General features: G+C 41.2%; 1 protein-coding gene across 1 annotated transcript in view; it reads right to left on the reverse strand.

Annotated features, from left to right (window-relative positions):
• The window catches only part of LOC114448622 (F-actin-uncapping protein LRRC16A-like), a 44,259-nt gene that overhangs the window by 19,628 nt on the left and 4,369 nt on the right, over nt 1–20,262 (reverse strand). Inside the window, exons 3-10 of the mRNA XM_028425696.1 lie at nt 9,466–9,516; nt 6,005–6,064; nt 4,979–5,100; nt 4,655–4,752; nt 4,395–4,465; nt 4,026–4,099; nt 3,742–3,817; nt 613–701 (exon numbers count right to left, since the gene is read on the reverse strand). Of these exons, the coding sequence (XP_028281497.1) occupies nt 613–701; nt 3,742–3,817; nt 4,026–4,099; nt 4,395–4,465; nt 4,655–4,752; nt 4,979–5,100; nt 6,005–6,064; nt 9,466–9,516 (641 nt within the window). The remainder of the gene's footprint in view (nt 1–612; nt 702–3,741; nt 3,818–4,025; nt 4,100–4,394; nt 4,466–4,654; nt 4,753–4,978; nt 5,101–6,004; nt 6,065–9,465; nt 9,517–20,262) is intronic.

Below are 20,262 nucleotides of genomic sequence, written 5' to 3' on the forward strand. Positions count from 1 at the left end.
TTCTAACATGTTCGCCTCCTCCTTAATTAACTCAAAAACTGCCATTTCTGCGTTTGTTCAGCGGAAAAACGTCTTCAAGAAAACAAACCGCTTTTCCCATGATGCAAAGTAGCATCTTTCATTAGACTTATTGTGATTCTGAAAAGCCAATATCATCAAACTCCACACTGACCTTAAAATCTTTAAAGTTAAATGTGTTAGCTCAAAGCTAATCAGTTAAACTCTGTTCTTCTAGCCTCCCAGCTGAAGCTGAGATCACTCCGACTGCACTAGAGTCATTTTATAGCCTTCGAAAAACACTGTCTCTGTTTCCACAGGCTGAGCTGTATCCTTCCTGCAAAGTGAAGTGTCTATTTGCGCCCACAGATGAATAGTCATGCCCAAAATATTCAGACCTCACTAGCAGAAAGGCTTTAGGAAATGAAGTGAGGTGGTATGTGGTGCCTATGTGGCTCAAATACTGGCCTTCCACCCAAAAGATGAGAGTTTGAAACCACATGTTTCAATTTACAGTCACATTTCAAATGCCCATTTGGTGGGTGCAAATAGCATCATTGAAAATTATTATGCTGTCTTATTTGTCCTGCTTTGAGAGTCTGCATTTAGTCTTACGTTTTAAGTCCTGCGTTGTCCAGAACCAACTCTTCCAGTCGACTGGATCGGGACACCACTCGAAGTATCTGCTCACACACATCTGCAGACTGAAGACAAAGGATGTCAGATTTTAACTATGCTGGTAGCATCATATAAACATTATTTTCCTTAGATTTTCAAGCTCATCTCGTTGATCAATTAAACTGCTTTCGTTCATCATGTTGAATCAAAAGCAAACTAATTAACTGAACAAGCTTTGAGGCTAATGAAAGCATTCAAGGTCACAGTAGGAATAACAGAGAATTTTAGTTTTTAGTTGATTCCCCTAAGTGCTTCTTCTTTGCAACTTGACTCCAGAAAGCTGTTCATTTGTGCTAATTAAAGCTGCACTGTGGACTGTAAAAAAAGAAAAGAAGCAGTATACAAGTGAAAGCTTCCACTTAAAGACCATTTAAGCGTGAATAGGAGAGGCTGGGGAGTGCAGACTTTGGACACTTAAAGAGGGAGAAAGTTTGGTCTCGCTTCTGTGGTCTCATCACCACGGGAGGAGACGTAGCTGTTCGCCGCGGGAGCAAAAGCACTCATTTTGAAACAAAATTAAAAATTCAACAGCCGAATGTCCATGCCCTTCCCCAGTGCTCACTGACCCACTTCACAGTGTGCTGCGTCATACTCAAGAATATACACCAGTTTACACTGTTACTGGAAATGATCTGACTCATAACAAACACTTTCTATTATGATAACACAACTGCACCGGACCCATTATGTTGTTGTTATTCCTGGTAATTAACATTAGACTACTATAGGGGACTGTTTCGGTCAGCTAGCAGCCTCAGTGTGGCCAAAACAGTGGCAGCTTTGTCCAACACTGTTATCTACAGTGAAGGGGGAGAGAAAGAGGGGAGGGTAAAGGAGATAACGCAAGAAGACAGAAGAAAGAAGAAAGAATCCGTTGTTCATGTGTTTACTCTGAGTATTAAGGAAGAGGAATTAAAAAAAGACAGGGATGGCACATCATATAGAGGCAGAGATATGAGGGTAGTGAGTGAAGAGTGGAGGAGAGGAGTTGTGGCATTCGAGCACAAAGAGGTCTGTATTTTCCACAGCGCTCACAGTAACACTGCCGAGGATGGCACAGAGGAACTGTCAGCATGTGCATTGCACCATTTATCATTTATTAAAGAAGAGCCTTGTCATGCTGTGCTGCTCTGACCCTGCTAAAATATCACATGTGTAAACACACTTGCACACAGCGTGGGACCATGAGGTAATGAGAAGGCCAGTCCTCTTATCACTTCTGTCCTCTCTGCTTCTCCTCCTTCCTCATTTTTTGGCTCAGCATGTTGATTAGACCACAAGACAAACAGGCCAAGTGAAGTCTGGATGAGCAACATAATCCCTCGCTGTGATAGCCTGCTGTATGCGTGTGAGTGTGTTCTATTATCCAGTCTGCTGCGTTGAGAGATTTCTTATCTGCTTGATAAAGACGGTTGGACTGTAATTTAACACTGGAGGCTTGTCAACCTCTGTTTCTTTCCTTCTGCATGATCCGCAGAGTGTGTCCTCCCGATGTAACACTGTGTTTCACAGATACCATAACAAACAGCGCTGCCCTCGAGTTGACCTTTTGTGTGTTAACTGGCTCACGTCTTGTTTCCCAATGGTTTGTTTGTCTCCTGTCTTGTTCCTTTTGTTCCTTATTGTTTAAATGTGATTCCTCCTTCCTTTCCTGATACATCCTGACAGATTTTCTTATTTATTTATTATTTAATTAACATTTTATCTCCTCTGACCTCCATGTTTCTGCCTCTGTCATCACTTTCTCTCTCTCCGTTTTCTTGTTTCCACTGGGGCAGGAATCAGAAACTATTCAAAGTTGGGCTCAAGATCAAATCTTTGTTTCTCCAGCTTCTCTGCTATCACTGTACAAACATGCCTACAAAGCAGCCTGTTACCGTATACAATAACCATAAGCTCTCAAACCTGCGAAAATAAAACTCCAAACCTCAGGGTCCAGAGACGGGGACACACTTTACATGTGCCTGCATGAAACATATGTGCCTGAATCTGCATGGCTGACATGGGACTGGATTTAAAAAAAAAATATTAATAATACCCTCAACACCCAAAAAGAATTGTGTGACGGAGGCATGAGATAATTGTTTGGACTGAGGAAGCTGCGTGGGGTAATTGGTGAGACTGAGCATATCTTTGAGACGCAGAGTTGGTAATAGAGTGCTGCAGGGGGGCAACAGCCTGAGACATTGAGCCCCTTTGTCTCGTTTGGATTAGGAGTCTTATCACACAAGAACATTGGACTGATCCTGAGTCAACAGACTGGAGGGGGAGATGGAGGTAACAAAGAGGCAAATATTCAGAACAGGCAAATGTAGAGGAACAGATGCCTGCACTGTATGGAGTGTAACATAGAAAGAGACATAAAGAAATGTCAACTTTTTTTCCATCTACTAAGGTTTCATTCAACAACAGTAAAATTATAAATGGTGACCTTTAATTTACAGTAATAACATGGTAATAAAATACAATTCTGCTTTTCATTACAATAGGGATTATAGTGTCATCGCATAATAATGCTCTTATTCAAATGTGAGTTTCAGCCATGCTCACAATGCAGTTCAGCATCGCCTCACCGGTTTAAGCGGGTCCGCCTGTCAGCTCAAATTTACTACAAAATCAAAAGATGAATTTCCATCTGTTACTTGGTGAAATTGCGCCTCTCTGGCTTTCCAGGAGTAAAAATGGGAAGGCAGTGAGAGCAGCCACAAAGACTGCTTTAGGTACAAAAGCAGGCATCAATGACACTACATATGATGTGATTTCAGACACAGGAGAGAAAGCAGAGGACGTGTAGGCAGGCATGTACCGGGATGTTTGGCTGAATCTGAACTATAGCTGTCACCTAATACTGTGCTAACAAGCTGAACATGAACTTAGCTTGTTAGCATAAAAAGCTAACAAATGTTCCAACGATGAAAAAAAAACATCACTGCATCAGTGTGTAGCAAGAAGAGAGCAGCAGGATGTTTGATCTTCTCTCATTGATACAGGATGACATTCAGCAGCATTAGAGCCTGTGACCATAACAACACAGCAGGAAGATGTTGACATTTAAAGTCTACTGACCAGTTTGTAGTCCTTGGTTGAGAGCTTGGTGAACCACTGGTTAAACTCCAAAACTGCTATTATAGCTACCAGATCCCTGAGGAAGAGGAGGAGAGAGAAAAAGAAAAGGTTAGAGCTGCCATTCTGTGTTTCTCTTCATCAGTTCCAGCATAACACTTGATGGTAGCTTTAGGATATTTACTTTAAAAATAAATCATGTTGTGTGCCCTATGGTGCTCGTCTGTGTCATCAGCTTGAGTGTTTGCATTATGCCGGTGTGCTCTGATGATTTTTTAATTTCTCACCTGTTCTCCAAATGGCTGAAGTCTTGCAGGTTAAGTTCTCTAGAGTCTTGTGTCAAATAGATGGTGTCTACGTCCTGAAAAAAACAAAACAACTCATCAAAGCTTTGTAGAAACATGCACAGTGGTTGAAATATTCATAGAAAATATATGATTATTACATTTTAGACAAGAAAAATTGTCTAAGGCAAGAAAAATAGGTCAAAAAAACAAAGATATGAGGAAAGGGTTCTACATATATTCATATGATGTTGTGGTGTTTGTCAAAAGAATTCTCTTTTTATGTATCCAGCTGGCGGCATTCTGAAACATGGATGAACCAGGACGTGTCAAAGACACAAAGCCGCATAAAAGAATGTAAATATCACTCACCCACTGCACCTCTTCTCTGTGAGGCAGCCCGAGCCAGTCACAAACACACCTGTACATCTGAGAAAATCCACCTGCACAAACAATCAAAGAGACAGAGAGAGAGAGAGAGAGAGAGAAACAAAGATGACCTGTGACAGGTGGATTGAGCAAAAATGGACATGATGACGGACGTGATGAGAATTCACACACACACAGCTGCACACATTTTTTTTGCAATGGGGTGGAGACACAGTAATTAGTGTAAAGTCAGAGGATCCTACCACAGGGTCCAGGTTCGGCCAGCTTGTTGTTTTCCCACAGAGTCTGCAGGGAGGGCAGTCTGTCTGGAGGCTCCATGCAAAGCTTCTTCATCACTTTACTGAGAACAGGAGATGGATGAAAGCATTGAGTCATCCTATCTTTACACCTGCGCCGCAACTACTGTAAATGATTTCAACATAAGCAGCTCTGGGTCTTACTGTTGAATGGACGTATTACAAATAATGAATCAGGAAATTGTGCTCTGAACTACAGGGGTACTGCAATGATTTTAAATAAAAGCATCTATTCTCTAATAGAGAACATCTATTGTCAGAAGAACTCACCTGGGTGGCAGTCCGGGACATATCCTCAGCAGACAGTTTCCTATGTGAGCCACCACCTCGTCCACCTCCTCTGTGGAGGGCAGCTTCAGAGAGAACGAGCCACGCTCATACTCTATGAGCAGCTAGAGAGACACGTTTATCAGTATAACAGTAGTGAAGAGTTACACCTGTCTGCAGAGTTGTCTGAGAATATGGAGAGCGTATGGTTCAACATGAATCCATTCTATGTTCTTTACATTTCTCTGTCAGACTGGAAAATTAATTTTAAGCCCTAAAAGCTGTTGTTGTTTGTTTGTATTTGGATGGTAGCAGGTGCTAATTTATCACTCCATCTGTTCCTGTGTACCCTCTGAAAACCAAGGAATAATTTACACAAGACAAATAATTCCACACGTTTGCATTAAGAAAAAGTAAAGATTAAATGACATTTGTGAAGACTGGCTAACCACTTTAGCCGCAATTATGCAAATGCAGCTGTAGGTGAAACAGGCCTCTTCTGTGAGGCCAAAATTAGCATAATCCTCGCCGGTACACAGGAGACCATCAGTCAAGATATTAAGAGGACTGACATCTATTGAGATGACGGAGGTTCAGCTGCAGGAAAAGTGTGGTTACTGACGGATTATCATATATTGTAGGTAGATCCTGCTGACTGACAGCTCACCAGCTCTGGTCCAAAAGCCAACAGAAGATCAGACCAAGTATTTTGTGTTTGGAGCCTCATCTAGTTTCCAAAGATTAAACTATGCAGGATCTTTTCCTGCCAACGTCTCTCTCCTCACTAAATCTGATTATGACACTGTCTTCAAAGGGGAATGCAACAAGACAACTCAAGTGAGATGTCATTTCCATTTCCCACAGAGATAAGCTGATCGCTCATGATGGCTACAATTATTCATGAGACTTGAGAATGACATATATTTTTTGTAACTCTCAGCAAATAAAAGAAAAAAAAAGAAAAGGTTGAGCTTATTTCCTAGCACAAAACAAATCCTATAACCCTCCATGTGTGATGATGTGAGGTACCTGGGTTGGCTTGTTGCAAGAGATTCCCTGGATCTCCAGATAATTAAAGGAATGTTCCACCTAAAAGAGAAGAGCACACATAACTTACATTAAATGTTGTGGTGTGTCAAAGGTATATTTTCATAATAAGTAAGAGGAATAAAGCTAAAAGAAAAATATCTCTTCCTGGTTATTATATTACATAGACAGCATTACCCATTACCTTATCTAAAAGAGGTAAATATTTTTCAAGATACAGGCATGCTGTGGTTATGTCAGCTGGTGTGCTTCTACACAGTATCTTTGAGAGACAATAAAAAGGTAACATTCTGGTACAGTGGCTGCAGACTGAGGAATGTTGCCTAAAATGTGTCTGTTCAATAATTAACAGCTAGGCCTGCTCAGCTCCTGTGCAGACTGCTTCAACCCTGAGTCACATTGATATGTAGCATGTGTTAAGACTAAAGTAAAATATACACACACATTTATAGTTACACCTTAGCAGCTGCTTTGTCCCACATATAGTAGAATTTTCTATTTTTCACCATTTACGATAAAAGAGCATATTCAATAAAATGGGAGGCTCTTTAAAACAGGTCATGTTAAACAGCAGAGCAGTGTTTCATCTCTTTGTCTGTTTCAAAAACAAAGAGCTGGGAAACTTGTGGATACAAATACCGATTACAGTTTTCCCCCCATACACGCACACATGTAGCAGTAGTGCCTGAGGGCAGGCCAGGGAGCGAGGCCAGACTATTCCAGGTGGGCGCTGTGCTCCTGAGGCTTGGCTCAGAGATGAGAGGAGGGAGAGGATAAACAGACTGTCTGTCTACTGTCTGACTGCAGCATGTGTGTTTGCTTCAGTAATGCCTATGGCTGCTCATTCTTTAATAAAAACACTCTTCTTCCATTTATAGCACACACCATAGTATTCGTTTAATATTTTCACGGTGTGAACTAATTATATATAAACAAACAGACACACAGATTAAAGCATAATTAGCAGTGCAGTAGGAAAAGAAAGAAAAGCATTGATATCAAAAAACAATCTTCCTTTTAGAAAGCTCGATTTGGACAAGAGGGCGGAGCCAGAGAGGACGGGACATGAGAACACTGTGCACACAGCAATCACACACACACAACACCTGCTTTATTGTTTTTATAAATCTAAATGTAATGATAAACATTTTAGTAAGAACTTCTTTGTATAATGTGCAGAAAACTTGAGTCCATTTATGTAAATCAGATGGTAAACGGTGTGGCAGCATAATAAATGGACTGAAGGTAGGTTGGTGATAATGTTGAGGTCTTGCCAATTCGCAGTGTCATGCTGGGAGTTGCATGGAGCAACCAAATGCCTGAGTAATTGCATCGCTCACTCATTCGTTCAATGTCCGTCTGTCAACTTAACCGCTCTTTTTTTGGTTTGTTTTTGAGTTATTAAGACAATTACAAATTTCATTTGTTGTCATTTACAGAAGATGAAATGATCTGACCTGTGTGGCTGTTTGCTAGTTTATGTCAGGTTTAGATGGTTTGCACTGTGTCACGTCCAAGAGGCAACACAAATAAACAAAGAGAAAGACTGGAGATATAACGGAGTGTGTGTCTGTGTTTGTAGTGTGTGGGAGACACTGGCAGACAGGCCCTGCAGCTTCACAAGAGGAGCCCAACTATCAATTGAAGAGACACGCAGAAAAATCCGCTGAGAGGGGTCTGAGAGATCTGGAGGGGGGAAGTCAACAAAAGAAGACACGCAGTGAAGTGTTTAACTGAAGGTTAACTCACACTACCACACTATACTTGGGTCTCCTGTATGATGATTATATATCAACACTTTAACCCCAAACTATCTAAGCACTGAGTCAGTAAAACAGCTTTTACAGAAAGAAAATGAATTGAATGTAAATGATCACAGAGTCCACAGCTTACATGTTGGAACAGTGAGCAAAAGGCAACCTTCATTTGTGGTTGATTCATCTCCACTGTAATATGGATTTCACATTAACAAAGTCGATAAGAGGAGAAATACGGTGGCAGTCAGCTGTTTCTATGGATGCTGGAAGGTTTCATCTTTTAACAGCATTCAGCTGTGAGCAGCGGGTCTTCAGCTTCAGCCTTTACCACACATGGAGAATACTGGGACGGTACCCAGGTTTATTTGGTGTCACATCAAGTTCTATTTATTGGAATTGCACAGAAGTTGACTCAGCTCATGATCTATTAACCGGGAGTCTGTTGTGTATCAACAGAATTATTGGCTCCACATAAGCTATTAAACCTTGTGTGACTAATAGTTAGAGACTCTTCATTATTAAATGATTCCTAAGACTTTCCTTGAAAACCACATACTGGTTGTTTTGAGGTAAACCCCATCAGATTGAAGTGGATTTGAGATGTCGGTTATCCCTGCTGACCTTTGGCACAGTGGTAAGAGAGGAAGGAGAAAAACGAGACAGAGAGAGGGGAGCGGAAAGAGGCAGAGGGAGGATGAGATAATCTGGATTGTTGGAAAAGAAGAGGAGGATGAGAGTGGGAGCAGAATGAAGGCTTAAAGAAAAGCGTGGACAGCAAAGGTGATCTGTGGCTGTAATCTGGCTGAGCAGAAGAAGAGATAGAGCTTGATCGCCAAGGATAATCTCTGGGATGGAGACCACAGTAAAGATAGAGTGGAAAAAGAGACAAGACATAGAGTAGATAAAGGGTTATAAATAGAGGGTTAGTTTCTCATAAAGCAGGTGTCTAATCCCTCCTGGTCAAAAGACAGCATATCTGCTGATATAAAGCAGATGCAGAGCCAGCTAAATAAACAGAACCTGTGGCTCATAACAATGGAAACACATGAGGTTACGCAAGACAGCTTCTACCTCCAGTTAACTATAAATCATTTTTTTAAGCAAACAATCATAAACTAAACCATCCCCGGAGGCATGTTATTGACTGGAAAGCTATTTAAAGGCTAACTGTTACATAATTCCTGGGGCTGATACAAGGTATTATGTGATAGTCTATCAGTATTTGGGAAGAACATTATGGATATTATGCTTCTTTATCAAAGCAGGTTCAATGTGTGTTCACACAGTATATGTAAACATTGACTTTAACAGGCCACAACCAGCTCCCTCAAACAGCTGTGTGAGTCTGATGCTAAGTTTAACAATGGCAGTAGTGGAAGTTTCAGTGAGCATCTGTATTGTGTTAAATCATACGACGACTGCTGGTGATGGTGCTAACAGACACCATCTGTGCTGCATCGTAGCACCACTGTATAAAAAAGGTTTGTCAACCAGCTGTATAATAGCACTATATCTATAACACACACACACACTAGGCAATGGCTCACACACAATGAGCATGTTATCTTCCAGGAAGGCCAAGATGGTTGAAGTGTATTTTGTAATGGATTTAAATTGAAACTCTTCTCTTGTTTCTTGTTTTTTTTTAGTGAAACAGGTCCACAGACTGTGGAAACAGACTCTTACCTTGGCAGGAATGCGTGCTGTCAAGAGGTAGGCCCGGTGAGATGCGAGAGCCTGAGAGGGAGCAGAGAGAATAATGAGTGTGTTGCTGTAAATATACACTGTGCAGCTGTAAATATACACTCTGAACAACAACAACAAGGAAATGACAAAGAACACGGACGACCGTCCAGCTGACTCATCGGGATGAAATGACTTGTGACTCTGAAACGTCTCCATCAGGATGAAAACAGGCAACGAAAAAAAAAGGAGAAAGATTCATCTGACACATAGAACAGACAATCATTTAGGAAACGTCTCTGGTCTCCACTAACATGTATTTTACATGAAGGCACTTGTAATTGTGTTGCATCACGCTTCAGTGCGTCTTCCTTGATTTCTTGTTTGTGGCGCTTCTGCCTGCAGAGCAAATCAGGCACCAGCAGCCACAGCTCATCATAACACATGGTGAGGCTGCTTTTGTTGCTGCACTGTGAAAGGAGAGTCAAGACTAAAACTGGACTGCATGAACCTGACATTCCCCTGCAGACAAGCATCCTTAAGTTTGTTTGGCTGGTTTATGGAGATGGGTTTAGAATGCGTTACACTGATATATAAACATTATACTTTAAGAACTGGTGGGCACAAGATAAAAACATTTTCAGTGCCGCCTGCAAAAAAGAACAAAGACTATGGGAAGTGATATTTTAAAGATAGAACGAACGAATGTGTAAAACACAGTAAAGGCCCCAGAGATATCTTAGACCTGTTGGATTTAAGTGATACCACAAAAAGAGCAGAATGGAAACTAAAAGAGTAAAAAGGGAACTAAGAGCAGAGGGAGAGCCTAGCAGCATATTAACAAGTCCCTGAGAAACAATGACTGGCTTGAAGTGAAGCAGTGGAGGGAAGGCAGAAAAAGGTAGAAAGAGAAACCAGGATTAGGGAATGTCTAGAAACTGTCACAGGCTTTTTTTAAAAATGTGGAAAGAGAAACAGAGGGATGGAAGACAGGGGTAAAAGGGATGACAGTGCTTCATCTCCACAGGCAGCATTTGTGCAGTTTGATGAGATGGAGACAGACAGGCAGGCCTGTGTGGCCAAAGATAACCTCTTCTAAAGAGCAAAAGGCAGCGCTGCTATACTCCCCTCTGTCCTCTGTGTCTCATTTCTGTACTGTAGCTCTCATTTACCAACAAATATGCATACAGGTGTGCTTTAAAATGCAGATGAGAACCACACTCCCAACTTGTTACATATGGACGCTAGGTCAGTTTACCTGAAAGTCATACTTTAACACGCAGGGTAGCCCTTCGGCCTCAGTTTTTCAACATGCATGGCTGTCCAATGGAGGTCATAGTTCCTGGGCAACCAGATCCAGATCATTTTCTCCAGTTCCAACACTTTTTAATAACGAGTTAAACTACTAGACCTGTAAATAATCCAGTCACTAAATATTTCTTCAATTCCATCTGAATAAATGGAACATATATTTAATGGATAGTTAACCTACCAAACTGCTGTCACATGACCATTAACCTGCAGCACTGTCCAGTCTTACTGAGAAACATCATTCAGTACCTAATCAGTTAAATGAATGCATTAAGGCAGCCGGTTACTTTAAAAAGGACACTTCTCTTACTGCCTGCCAAAATGAATTCAGTGCTCCTTATTGGAGCAGTTTTACTCTAGGTTAAGTTGCTGCAGCCTCTTCAGTTTTTCATCCTGCTATCAATGCATGACTGCCCCTCTCTACTCTCTCAGTGCTGTGCTCTCTCCAGCTGCCCTTTTGAGTGGACAAAGGCAGAACACCCTGTGACTTCCCCCCTCCTCGTTCCCCTTCTCCCTGTAACTTCTCATCTACCGCTTGTCCGGTCTTAAGTAGATTTAAACCCTGAAGTCTTCCCATTAGTCTGTGACTTCACAACGACCACCATCGCGCTTTCAGCTCCACTCGGCCAACCAGATGGCAGCAGCATTGGAGCATGTCTACAAGACCAGAGAGAGCATCTGCTATTATTTTCTCTCTCTCTTAGTCTGTACAGTGACGAGTGGCTCACATGCCAGGAGCGCTAAAGCATCATTTGTCTTGTCTCGGCCTGCTGCAACACATGACACACTTAAGACACACACACAGCTCTGCTGATCAATATCTGAGCCAAAATCATTATATTATGAAACTTTGACACAGACCTCTTACACACACAAAGATCTCTTCTCCTCTTCATCATTCATCCACATATGCACACCAACACTTACATTACGTTGCCATGACAACGGCTAGCGCATACTGCACACATGAATTTTGTGAATACACACAGTGACAGACACTCGCTCACACATGAAAGTAGCACACTGCTGTGCCAGGCCTTGCTTGAGAATGTCAATGAGTTTTCAGCCCCTTCAATAACATTCACACTGGACAAACAGTTACACTCCATCTCTGTAGGAAGCAAAGCATCACAGAGCGGTGTTTCATCTGCAGCCCTTCAGTCGTGGCAGCACTCAAACACAGGAAATCAACCCCCAATAGTGCTGCTTTTATTCATCCATCATGTCTTGGGGTACTATTATGCTCCATTATATCCATCTATTTACATTTATTCCTTTAGTTTTGGATGAGGGCGATGTCCTTCTCCTACATTTATTTTGCTGAGAATAAAACCATTAGAAAGCACATGGGGTGCGTCCTAAAGCTGGTAAGATTTAGGTTTGCAGATTCAGCTAAGGAGCCAGAGAAAGGCAGAGAGAAGCTTAGGCTGCACCTGCATTAGGCCTGCAAGAAGATACAGCTAGCGGACACCATCTAGAAACTGAGCTGCTATGAGCAAACATACTGTCTGGAATTTGGAACAATTACCATGATCAGCAGCTTGGTTTCCATCTAAATGTAAAGCAACTCTTTTCAAAAGTTCACAAAATCCACACAAAACTCACTCACACTATATGATAGTGGTTTTGGTGTGTATTCTTTTTTTAAATAAATAAATAAATAAACATCCATTCAAATTTGCTGCCATTAAATGAACATCAAAGTGAGAAGCACCCACCTCATGACACAGCGCATATTATTATATGCAGTTATTGCATAACTAATGCCAACATGCCCTTCATCTGGATGTGTGTGTCTGCCCAGCATTAATAAGTCATGATGTGCTGTAAAAGCAGCACAATAGAACTGAATATTTTTAGGTGTGTGCAGAGGAAGACAGAGATCGGCCAGCAAGACAAGAAGTGAACACGAGTGGGAGAGAGAGAGAGAGAGAGAGAGAGAGAAAGAGAGAGAGAGGGAGAGGGAGAGGGAGCAGAGCGGAAGAGCTCAGCAAGTGAAATGACTTAATAGATTCTAAGTGCTGTTCTGCTGATAAGGAGCCAATGTTTAAATCCAATCCAAGGTTTGAGGTCTTTAATGAAGGGAAGTGTTTAGGAGCGGTTTCATCTCTGTGAGGAGCAGCACTGCTGGGATGACCCTCACTTAGGCTTTTAGTACACAGAAATCAATCAGCTCATTCAATGCAGTGAGGTTTTATTCTCCTATCACACATTTTCTCACTTTTCTTCCATAATCTCTTAATGCTTCATGCTCTCTTAGCCCCGAACATTCGCTGAACAGAAGGTTATGTAGGACCTTTATTTGGTAAGACTTTACACATGAATAATCAAACCATCATCACACCACAGAAAAATCCAATCTGTGGAAGGAGAAGGATGCTTCGGGTCATTTTAGCTGCATTAACTCACTCTATCATCCTCATCTCAAATTAAATGTCACATGGACTGCACCATAAACAAATGTATTCTGTACAAGAGGAACATCCATTAAGAAATAGCTAACTTGTATTTTTTGTGTTGCTTTCTGCCCTGAGACCAAATGCCAAAAGTCTTATCATTGTGACAATATTTATAACCCTGACTGCATTTATAGCTATGGTCAGTTGTCATATGGAAAGAACTAGTCCATCAGTTACTGAGCACTGCTTTCTAGGAATGTGTGTTTTTGCAGTCCCTGCACTTTTGGTCTCTCTATGCCAGCTCATGTTTTTGTGGTAATGTGACATCACCGTCGTCATTCATCCCTTTTAATATGAATTTGGAGCGTCTAGATTGGTAAAACACGAGTAAAGTAGTGACAGATCTTGTGTGATCATTTATTGAGCTAATAACGTTATGCAAAGGTTGACCCGGGTTTGTTTAAACCCAGATACGTATATGGGTTTTAAAGCTCTAGCATAAACACAGCCATCAGGTCTGTCAAAATGTCTTAAAAACAACCCTGAACAACACAAATTTTAAACCTGGTTAATCGTTTCAGCAGCAGAGGAAGTCCAGTCCTCTGTTCTCCTGCCATTCGTCTCCAGTAGGAATTAGCTCTGGAGCCAAAGATAACGCATGTAGAGTGGGAATATAGGCTGACACAGGAGGGATCTCCATGGTGGAAAAACCTAAACTGGAGAAAGTCCCCTAACCGCTCTAAACTCAGGCAGAGAAATCATTCGTTTTACAATACATCAATTCTCCTGTGCAAAGACAAGCTGCTGACAGTGCAGCTGAGGTCTTGTCCTGTAATGTCTGCAGACTCACGCTGCGCCAAAACCACAGCGCAATGTGATTTCCCAGCACACCACAGCTCAGCGATCAAACGGCTAACATTATGTATCACTGGGTCTTCTTTCAGCGCTCTTAAATTAGACATTTGTAGGATTGTCTGGATCATTCTACAACAACAGGCTACTGCCCTCTCATGCTGTAAAGCAACCAGACAAGTTCAGCTTTTAAAGCATTAATATTAAAACCCAACTTAAAGGATAACTTACAAATATCTCACTGCATGGGGAGACACATGCTTAATAATACACTATTTTTCTAGAAAAGACTTCTCAGACATCAAAGCTACAAAACACAAAATTAGTATAATTGTCCTAAAATCTGGGATAAAACCCATTCTCTGCAGTGCATATCCTCCCCACACTGTGCCGGCTCCCACGGAAAGCTCTGAAAGAGAGACATCAATTTTCTTTTATCACTGCCCTGCTCATCATTATGTGTTTTAGTGCTGGAGAGATGAGCGTGGAGAGGAACAAAGGCGGCTGACACTGGTACTTCCTGAACCGATTTGATTGGTTGTTCTCATCAGACCACAGCTGCAGAGAGCTGAGACATCAATAAATGTGGTGCCTGATTATGTTACATTTCATGCTTTATTTTCATTCTGCTGTTACCACCGCCGCTGTTTTAAGTCAGATTACTTATCGTCAGCATGTATGCACTGTGTGTTGAATAATGAATGAGGTTATAAGCATGAGAAATAGAATTATTTGGGAGCACTTAGAATCTATTTTAAAAACAGTGCAGCAGCTAGTTAGCTAATTGTTCTTTAGACTAAAAACAAGAATTTTTTTCTTAAATTATCATCTCAGCAACAAACACAGCCAGGTAAAGGGATTAAATGATTGTACTTTGAGATTAGGATTGTATTCCGGAATAAAACATTTTGAACTGGAGCCTGATGGGGATAAATGGGCAGACTTTCCTTGTAAAAAGCCTTCTGCGTGTTTACGTTATAGAGATAGGGAAGAATCACAGGGGTTCATTCATTCATCAGCATGCCAGCCAGACACAATAGGGAGGAGGCTGTGTGTGTTGGTGTGTGTGTGGGTGTGTAGCTATGTGATGGTGAGCCAAGACTTCTGGGTAAATGGGATATCACTGCAGACCACATGGATAAAGACATAGAAATGCAAAGAAATCCAAAGTGGGAAACCTCCACAAACTGGAGTACAGTGCTTTGTTAAAGAGACAGGCACACTTGTATGACACAGAGAAAGCATTAGAGGAAAAAAAAAGGAACACAGACAAAGGCAGAGAACTGAGGGGGAGGAGGGAGAAGGTTGGTGTTGGCACTACCCATGGTTTCTCTCTGGACTGGCGGGAAATAGTGAACTGTATTAGGCACAGATCCTTCAAAGATGAATTCTGTGGTGCCAAAGTTGATGTAGTTGATGAGTATTTCTTTACATTATGATGCACTGGAGGAAAAGGAACACACCATTTTCCAGTTTGAGGGCAGTAAAAATTTGTCTGACCCTCCCAAAGTTGCTGTTTCATGTATGAAACACAATCTGCACACAGGCCACACAAAGCAGGGCGCCAAAGTTCCGCCCTATACTATGGACTACTGCGGGATCTTATTTCAACAGAAGGGAAGTCAATGGTGATGTAATAACTACATGTAAATGGCACAAATAATCTTATCAGATAAAACAAAATAGCTTCCACACAGCTAGTTAGACTGCAATGGTGCTGAAAATCCACTTACCACGGCTTGAACTCTCTTTAATTATTAACATTTGATATCTCATATAGCTTCTGTTTCTTGGTCTTTATGATAAGCTAATTAGCTTCTGGCTGTAGCTCTACATTTTATCAAGAGAAACCGCAGAAATATAAAATAAAAGAATTCACTGCTAGTTCCAACAAAACAGTGCTGAAGAAACGGATGCTCATATAACATCAACATCTGGTTCAACATACTGCTGATCTGTCAAAATCCACCCCCACACGACTGCAAACAAAGACCTAGGACCCACGGAGGGGTAAGCTATATGCGACTGAATCTCACTCATCAGTTTTGTATGTAACAATGGTAAGAATATACAACAAGGCAAGAGGGTTAATAGTTGCAGATGGCCATGATAAAAACAGTGAAGTGACATTAACTCCAAGGACGCTATAAAAACCAGTCATGCAGCCGAAGCATATAACCGGTAGAGAAAGTAGCTACATGTGTGCGCAAACAACAAAAGGTTGTTTTAAATCCCTTGTTTCAGATCAGACCTTCTTTTTTGTGGCTGTTTACTACTGAGTGAACAAAAGTCATTGTCATCGAGTCAATGCTTTTTTCGATGACCTACAAACCTCATTTAGTTACACCCAGTGAGGTCCGATCGACACTGTGCCATCCAGGCTGCTTCACTATAACACTTAACAGTTGTGTAATTTACAGTATGACACAGCAGCACTCACAGCATTCAGCATATTAGAAGAAGCCAAAATGGTCACTGAACTGAAAATAAAAACAAAGTCACTTCAGACCTAATGTGTCCCTTTTGACCCCGCGGTTGAAAGCAGACATATTGGAAGTCAATAGTGTGAAATTATAAAAACCAAAGCTATCAAGCCAATGACCTGCGGCAGGGTCAATTATATTACTGAGACTGTGTGAGCGACAATGACCCTGACCTATGAGATAATAAACATGAATAGGGCGGTGGGTGGGGTTTGCATGGAGCTGGGCTATCTGGCTGGTTAATGTCTCTCCAGGGAGGTTTAGTAGGCATTGTGGGCTGGAAACAACCTATAACAAAATCCCTATTCAATTCAATAAACACCCTGATGGAGGTGCATAGTGAAAAATAAAGGGCTGCAGTTAGAAAGCTGGGTATTGTTGAGCTGCTATTTGAGACTGTGTGTGCACTTAGCAGCTGAAAAGCCATAAAGGTCCTCATCAACAAGAAGCAGAGTTAAGTTTAGTCACACACACACCATTGTGTACAATGATACCTAATCAACCATGATGGCAGGGTGTGGATGCATGGTGTGCTAACATCAGGACTGCCTGACATACCTCAGCCAGGCTTAACATTCAACTCTTTATTGTGCAGTGCTCAGTCCAACAAAACAAAAAAAAGATGCATACTTTCAGCTTAACATCATGATCACCATACATGCTTCCTCAGGATCTAGCATCTTTGTGTATTTAATTGAACAAGACAAATCCATGTGACCACTGAAGGCCTTCCTATAGTAACTGCAGTGTATACTCAGCAGGGACACTGTGACCCGTTTGACACATTTTTTCTGCCCGGTTAGCTTCAAATGTCACCCTAATTATGTTAATAATCAGCACGGCATAATGATAGAAAACACAGAGGACCTGAAAGCACAGTTAACTCTTTAATAGACGAAGCAAAGATAACAGTTTGAACTCAAGCTGAACTTCGAATTAAAAGACAAAGAACAGTGTTTCTGTGTTCATGTCCGCTCAGCCAAGAAAAGTTCCAAAATGATTCCCAACCTCAAGAATGACAGCTAAAATTAAAATAGATGTATTTTTTTTAGGCAGGGAAAGGACCACCCCCACCCTATGAGGTCACAGTGGTTTTTGTCAGACTCTGCTCTGACCACAGATCTCCAAAAATACCCAAGGAATGACTTAAAAAGGGAGAAAAAGTCTGTGTCATGATTCGTGCAGTCATCTGATACAAAAAAGAAAGAGAAACAAAACCATTGCTCCAACACATGCACAAAATATTCAGGTTTTTGCTGTGATTACTAACCAAGCTGCATGGTTAATGACAATGAATATTCATTCATATTTAAATGCGCACACTCCATTTAATGTCACCTTCAATCCACTCCTGGAAAAAAAGGATTATAATAATAAAAGAATGTTGATATCATGTTTGAACAAGCCATACAAGCCATGCCCCAAAGCCTTAAATGAGACATATACTCTGGATTTGCTGTATACATGTCCACATTCCCCTAAGGGAACGTTACAGGTGATCATCTAGGAGTAGAGAACAGGGTCACTTCCATTTTCCCACTGCGCCTAATGACAGAGTCTGAGCTTAAAAAAAAAGGGAAGCGCGGCAGGAACGACCAGTTGGACAACATTCAAAGCTCCTTTACTCGTTATGTGTATGTGATTTCCTCACTGGAGCAGTTTTACAGTACGCGGCTGTTACCCTTCTCCTCGCTCCCTCCATCCCCTTTTTGCCCTGTGCAGTGTATGTCTCGCTGGCCTTTTTAATCTCCTGCCCTTTCCCTTCTCCTCTTCCCCAGGGTGTGTTTGATAGACTGATGTTATTATCCCTACCTCCTTCATCCTCCTGTCTTCAAAGGAGGGAGATGACTGTATCTATCAAGCTTTACTGTGCTTAAGAGATGCCTCGGGCACTGTAGTGCTCCACTCCCAGCCTGAGCAAAGAAGGAAAGACTTGTGTATATTTGGGAGACAAGCAAATTGATAGTGGAAATAACCATACTGCTGCCTTCATTATCTGTGTATTTGTATCTGTGCTGTACATGGAGAGTTACTATGTTCAACTACAACACTCAAAAATCTGGAGACACTCTTCCACTGTTTAAATACAGTCCATGGTTTAAAGATTAAACATTCCATCCAGGTGTGTGTGAATTAGTCAGAGGATTAAATCACTTTTTATGTCCTGTTAATCACAGACATGTACACATTAACTCGTCTACACCTATTCCTTTTATTGCTTATATCTTTTTAAGATCTTTATTTCATGGAAAGTGTGTTTTTATTTAACATGCCACATCAATGTGATATTATGTCATGGTGTATAAATAATATGTGACTTTTAATGGCATTCTATGTGTAGTAGCTACACGATTTAAGCTATCTGTGTGTTATTTTGATGCATTTTCACCTGCATTAACTCACATTTTTAGCTAGTTTTATGTCATTTCTAGTCAAAACAAAACATTGGTGATGTATTGGTTGATGTATTGGAGTGACACGTCACTCATCATGCAGATTTTCTAATAGAATAATCAAGGCTAAGATAAGAAAGCCGTCTTTAGGTGTACTTTTTAAATGTGAAGGCCTCCCTGTTATCCAACATCTTATCTGTACACTTCTTAGAAAAGAGGACAGGATTACAACATTTGATCACCAAACAATCTCTAATTGTATTTGTCCTTCAGCATGGCCCCCCGTTTGGTACTAACACTCACAGGTTACAGTTCCGTGACATGTTTGTTTTCCCTTCGAGCCACTTCCTCCACCAGTTTCTCAAACGCTGCTTTTCTGCAGAACAACAAACAGCAGTTTATTTGTTCAGTCCAGTCAAGCAGATACAAACTCCTGCCCTGCGTCTGGATCAAATACCAGAACCGCTCTGCTGGAATTCCTCACTTCCCAGTACTCACACCCACTTCTTCACATTGTTTTGTGTGCATGTGCGCATGCACTACTATAACCCTCTGTGTCCACCTCCCACATGGTAACATTGCTATCATAGCCACGTGAAACCCGGCAAATATGTCCATGTTTTTTAGTGACGTAGTCTGCACAGACAAATCAAAAGAAGGGTAGTGGATGGGGTTATGAAAAGGTTATTTACTTTCAATTTGACAGCACCGAGTTACCCAGTTAACAAGAATCCTTATAAATATTCTACATTTTACAATATGAAACAATCCTCTTTTTGAGCTATAAAAATTGGACTAGCTGTTATAACCCTGGTGCCAACAGATTAAATACAATACAACTTTCTTGCATAGGAGCTTGGTCTCTCCTGCTGCTTCCCACCTCAGTGTGCGTTCACGTCGTTTAGCAAGCAGAGAAGATGTGACAGCAAAGCTCATTACTTCCGTCTCTCACCTCCATCTCCCTAGATGACTTCTATATCATGGATACATAAAAAATCTTAATACATGTGAGTTTTACATGTTAGAGCAGATCTCTTCTACATAGAACTTTATTCCATTCCACTGGGAGCTGTTTAACGGCTGCTTCCACCCTGAGCTGCACATTATTAAACGTTCACAGCGACTGAAAGCTTTCTGATTCAACTGTCAAACTTTATGTACCCTGCTCACACACTGATTTACTGATGAAACTGTTCTTATCCCATTTCATCCCAGAAAAAGGCCAATATGCATGTTTAATGATTTAGAGATTTCAGGAGATTTCTAACACTGTGGTCAAAAGTTAATGGTCTGAGCTGACTAGTAGGTACGCCGAAGGCTGGTTCATAGAACTGTGAGTCCCTCATAAAGGAATTCATTCAG

Source organism: Parambassis ranga, chromosome 16 (assembly GCF_900634625.1).
Source record: "Parambassis ranga chromosome 16, fParRan2.1, whole genome shotgun sequence".
Taxonomy (NCBI): Eukaryota; Metazoa; Chordata; class Actinopteri; family Ambassidae; genus Parambassis; species Parambassis ranga.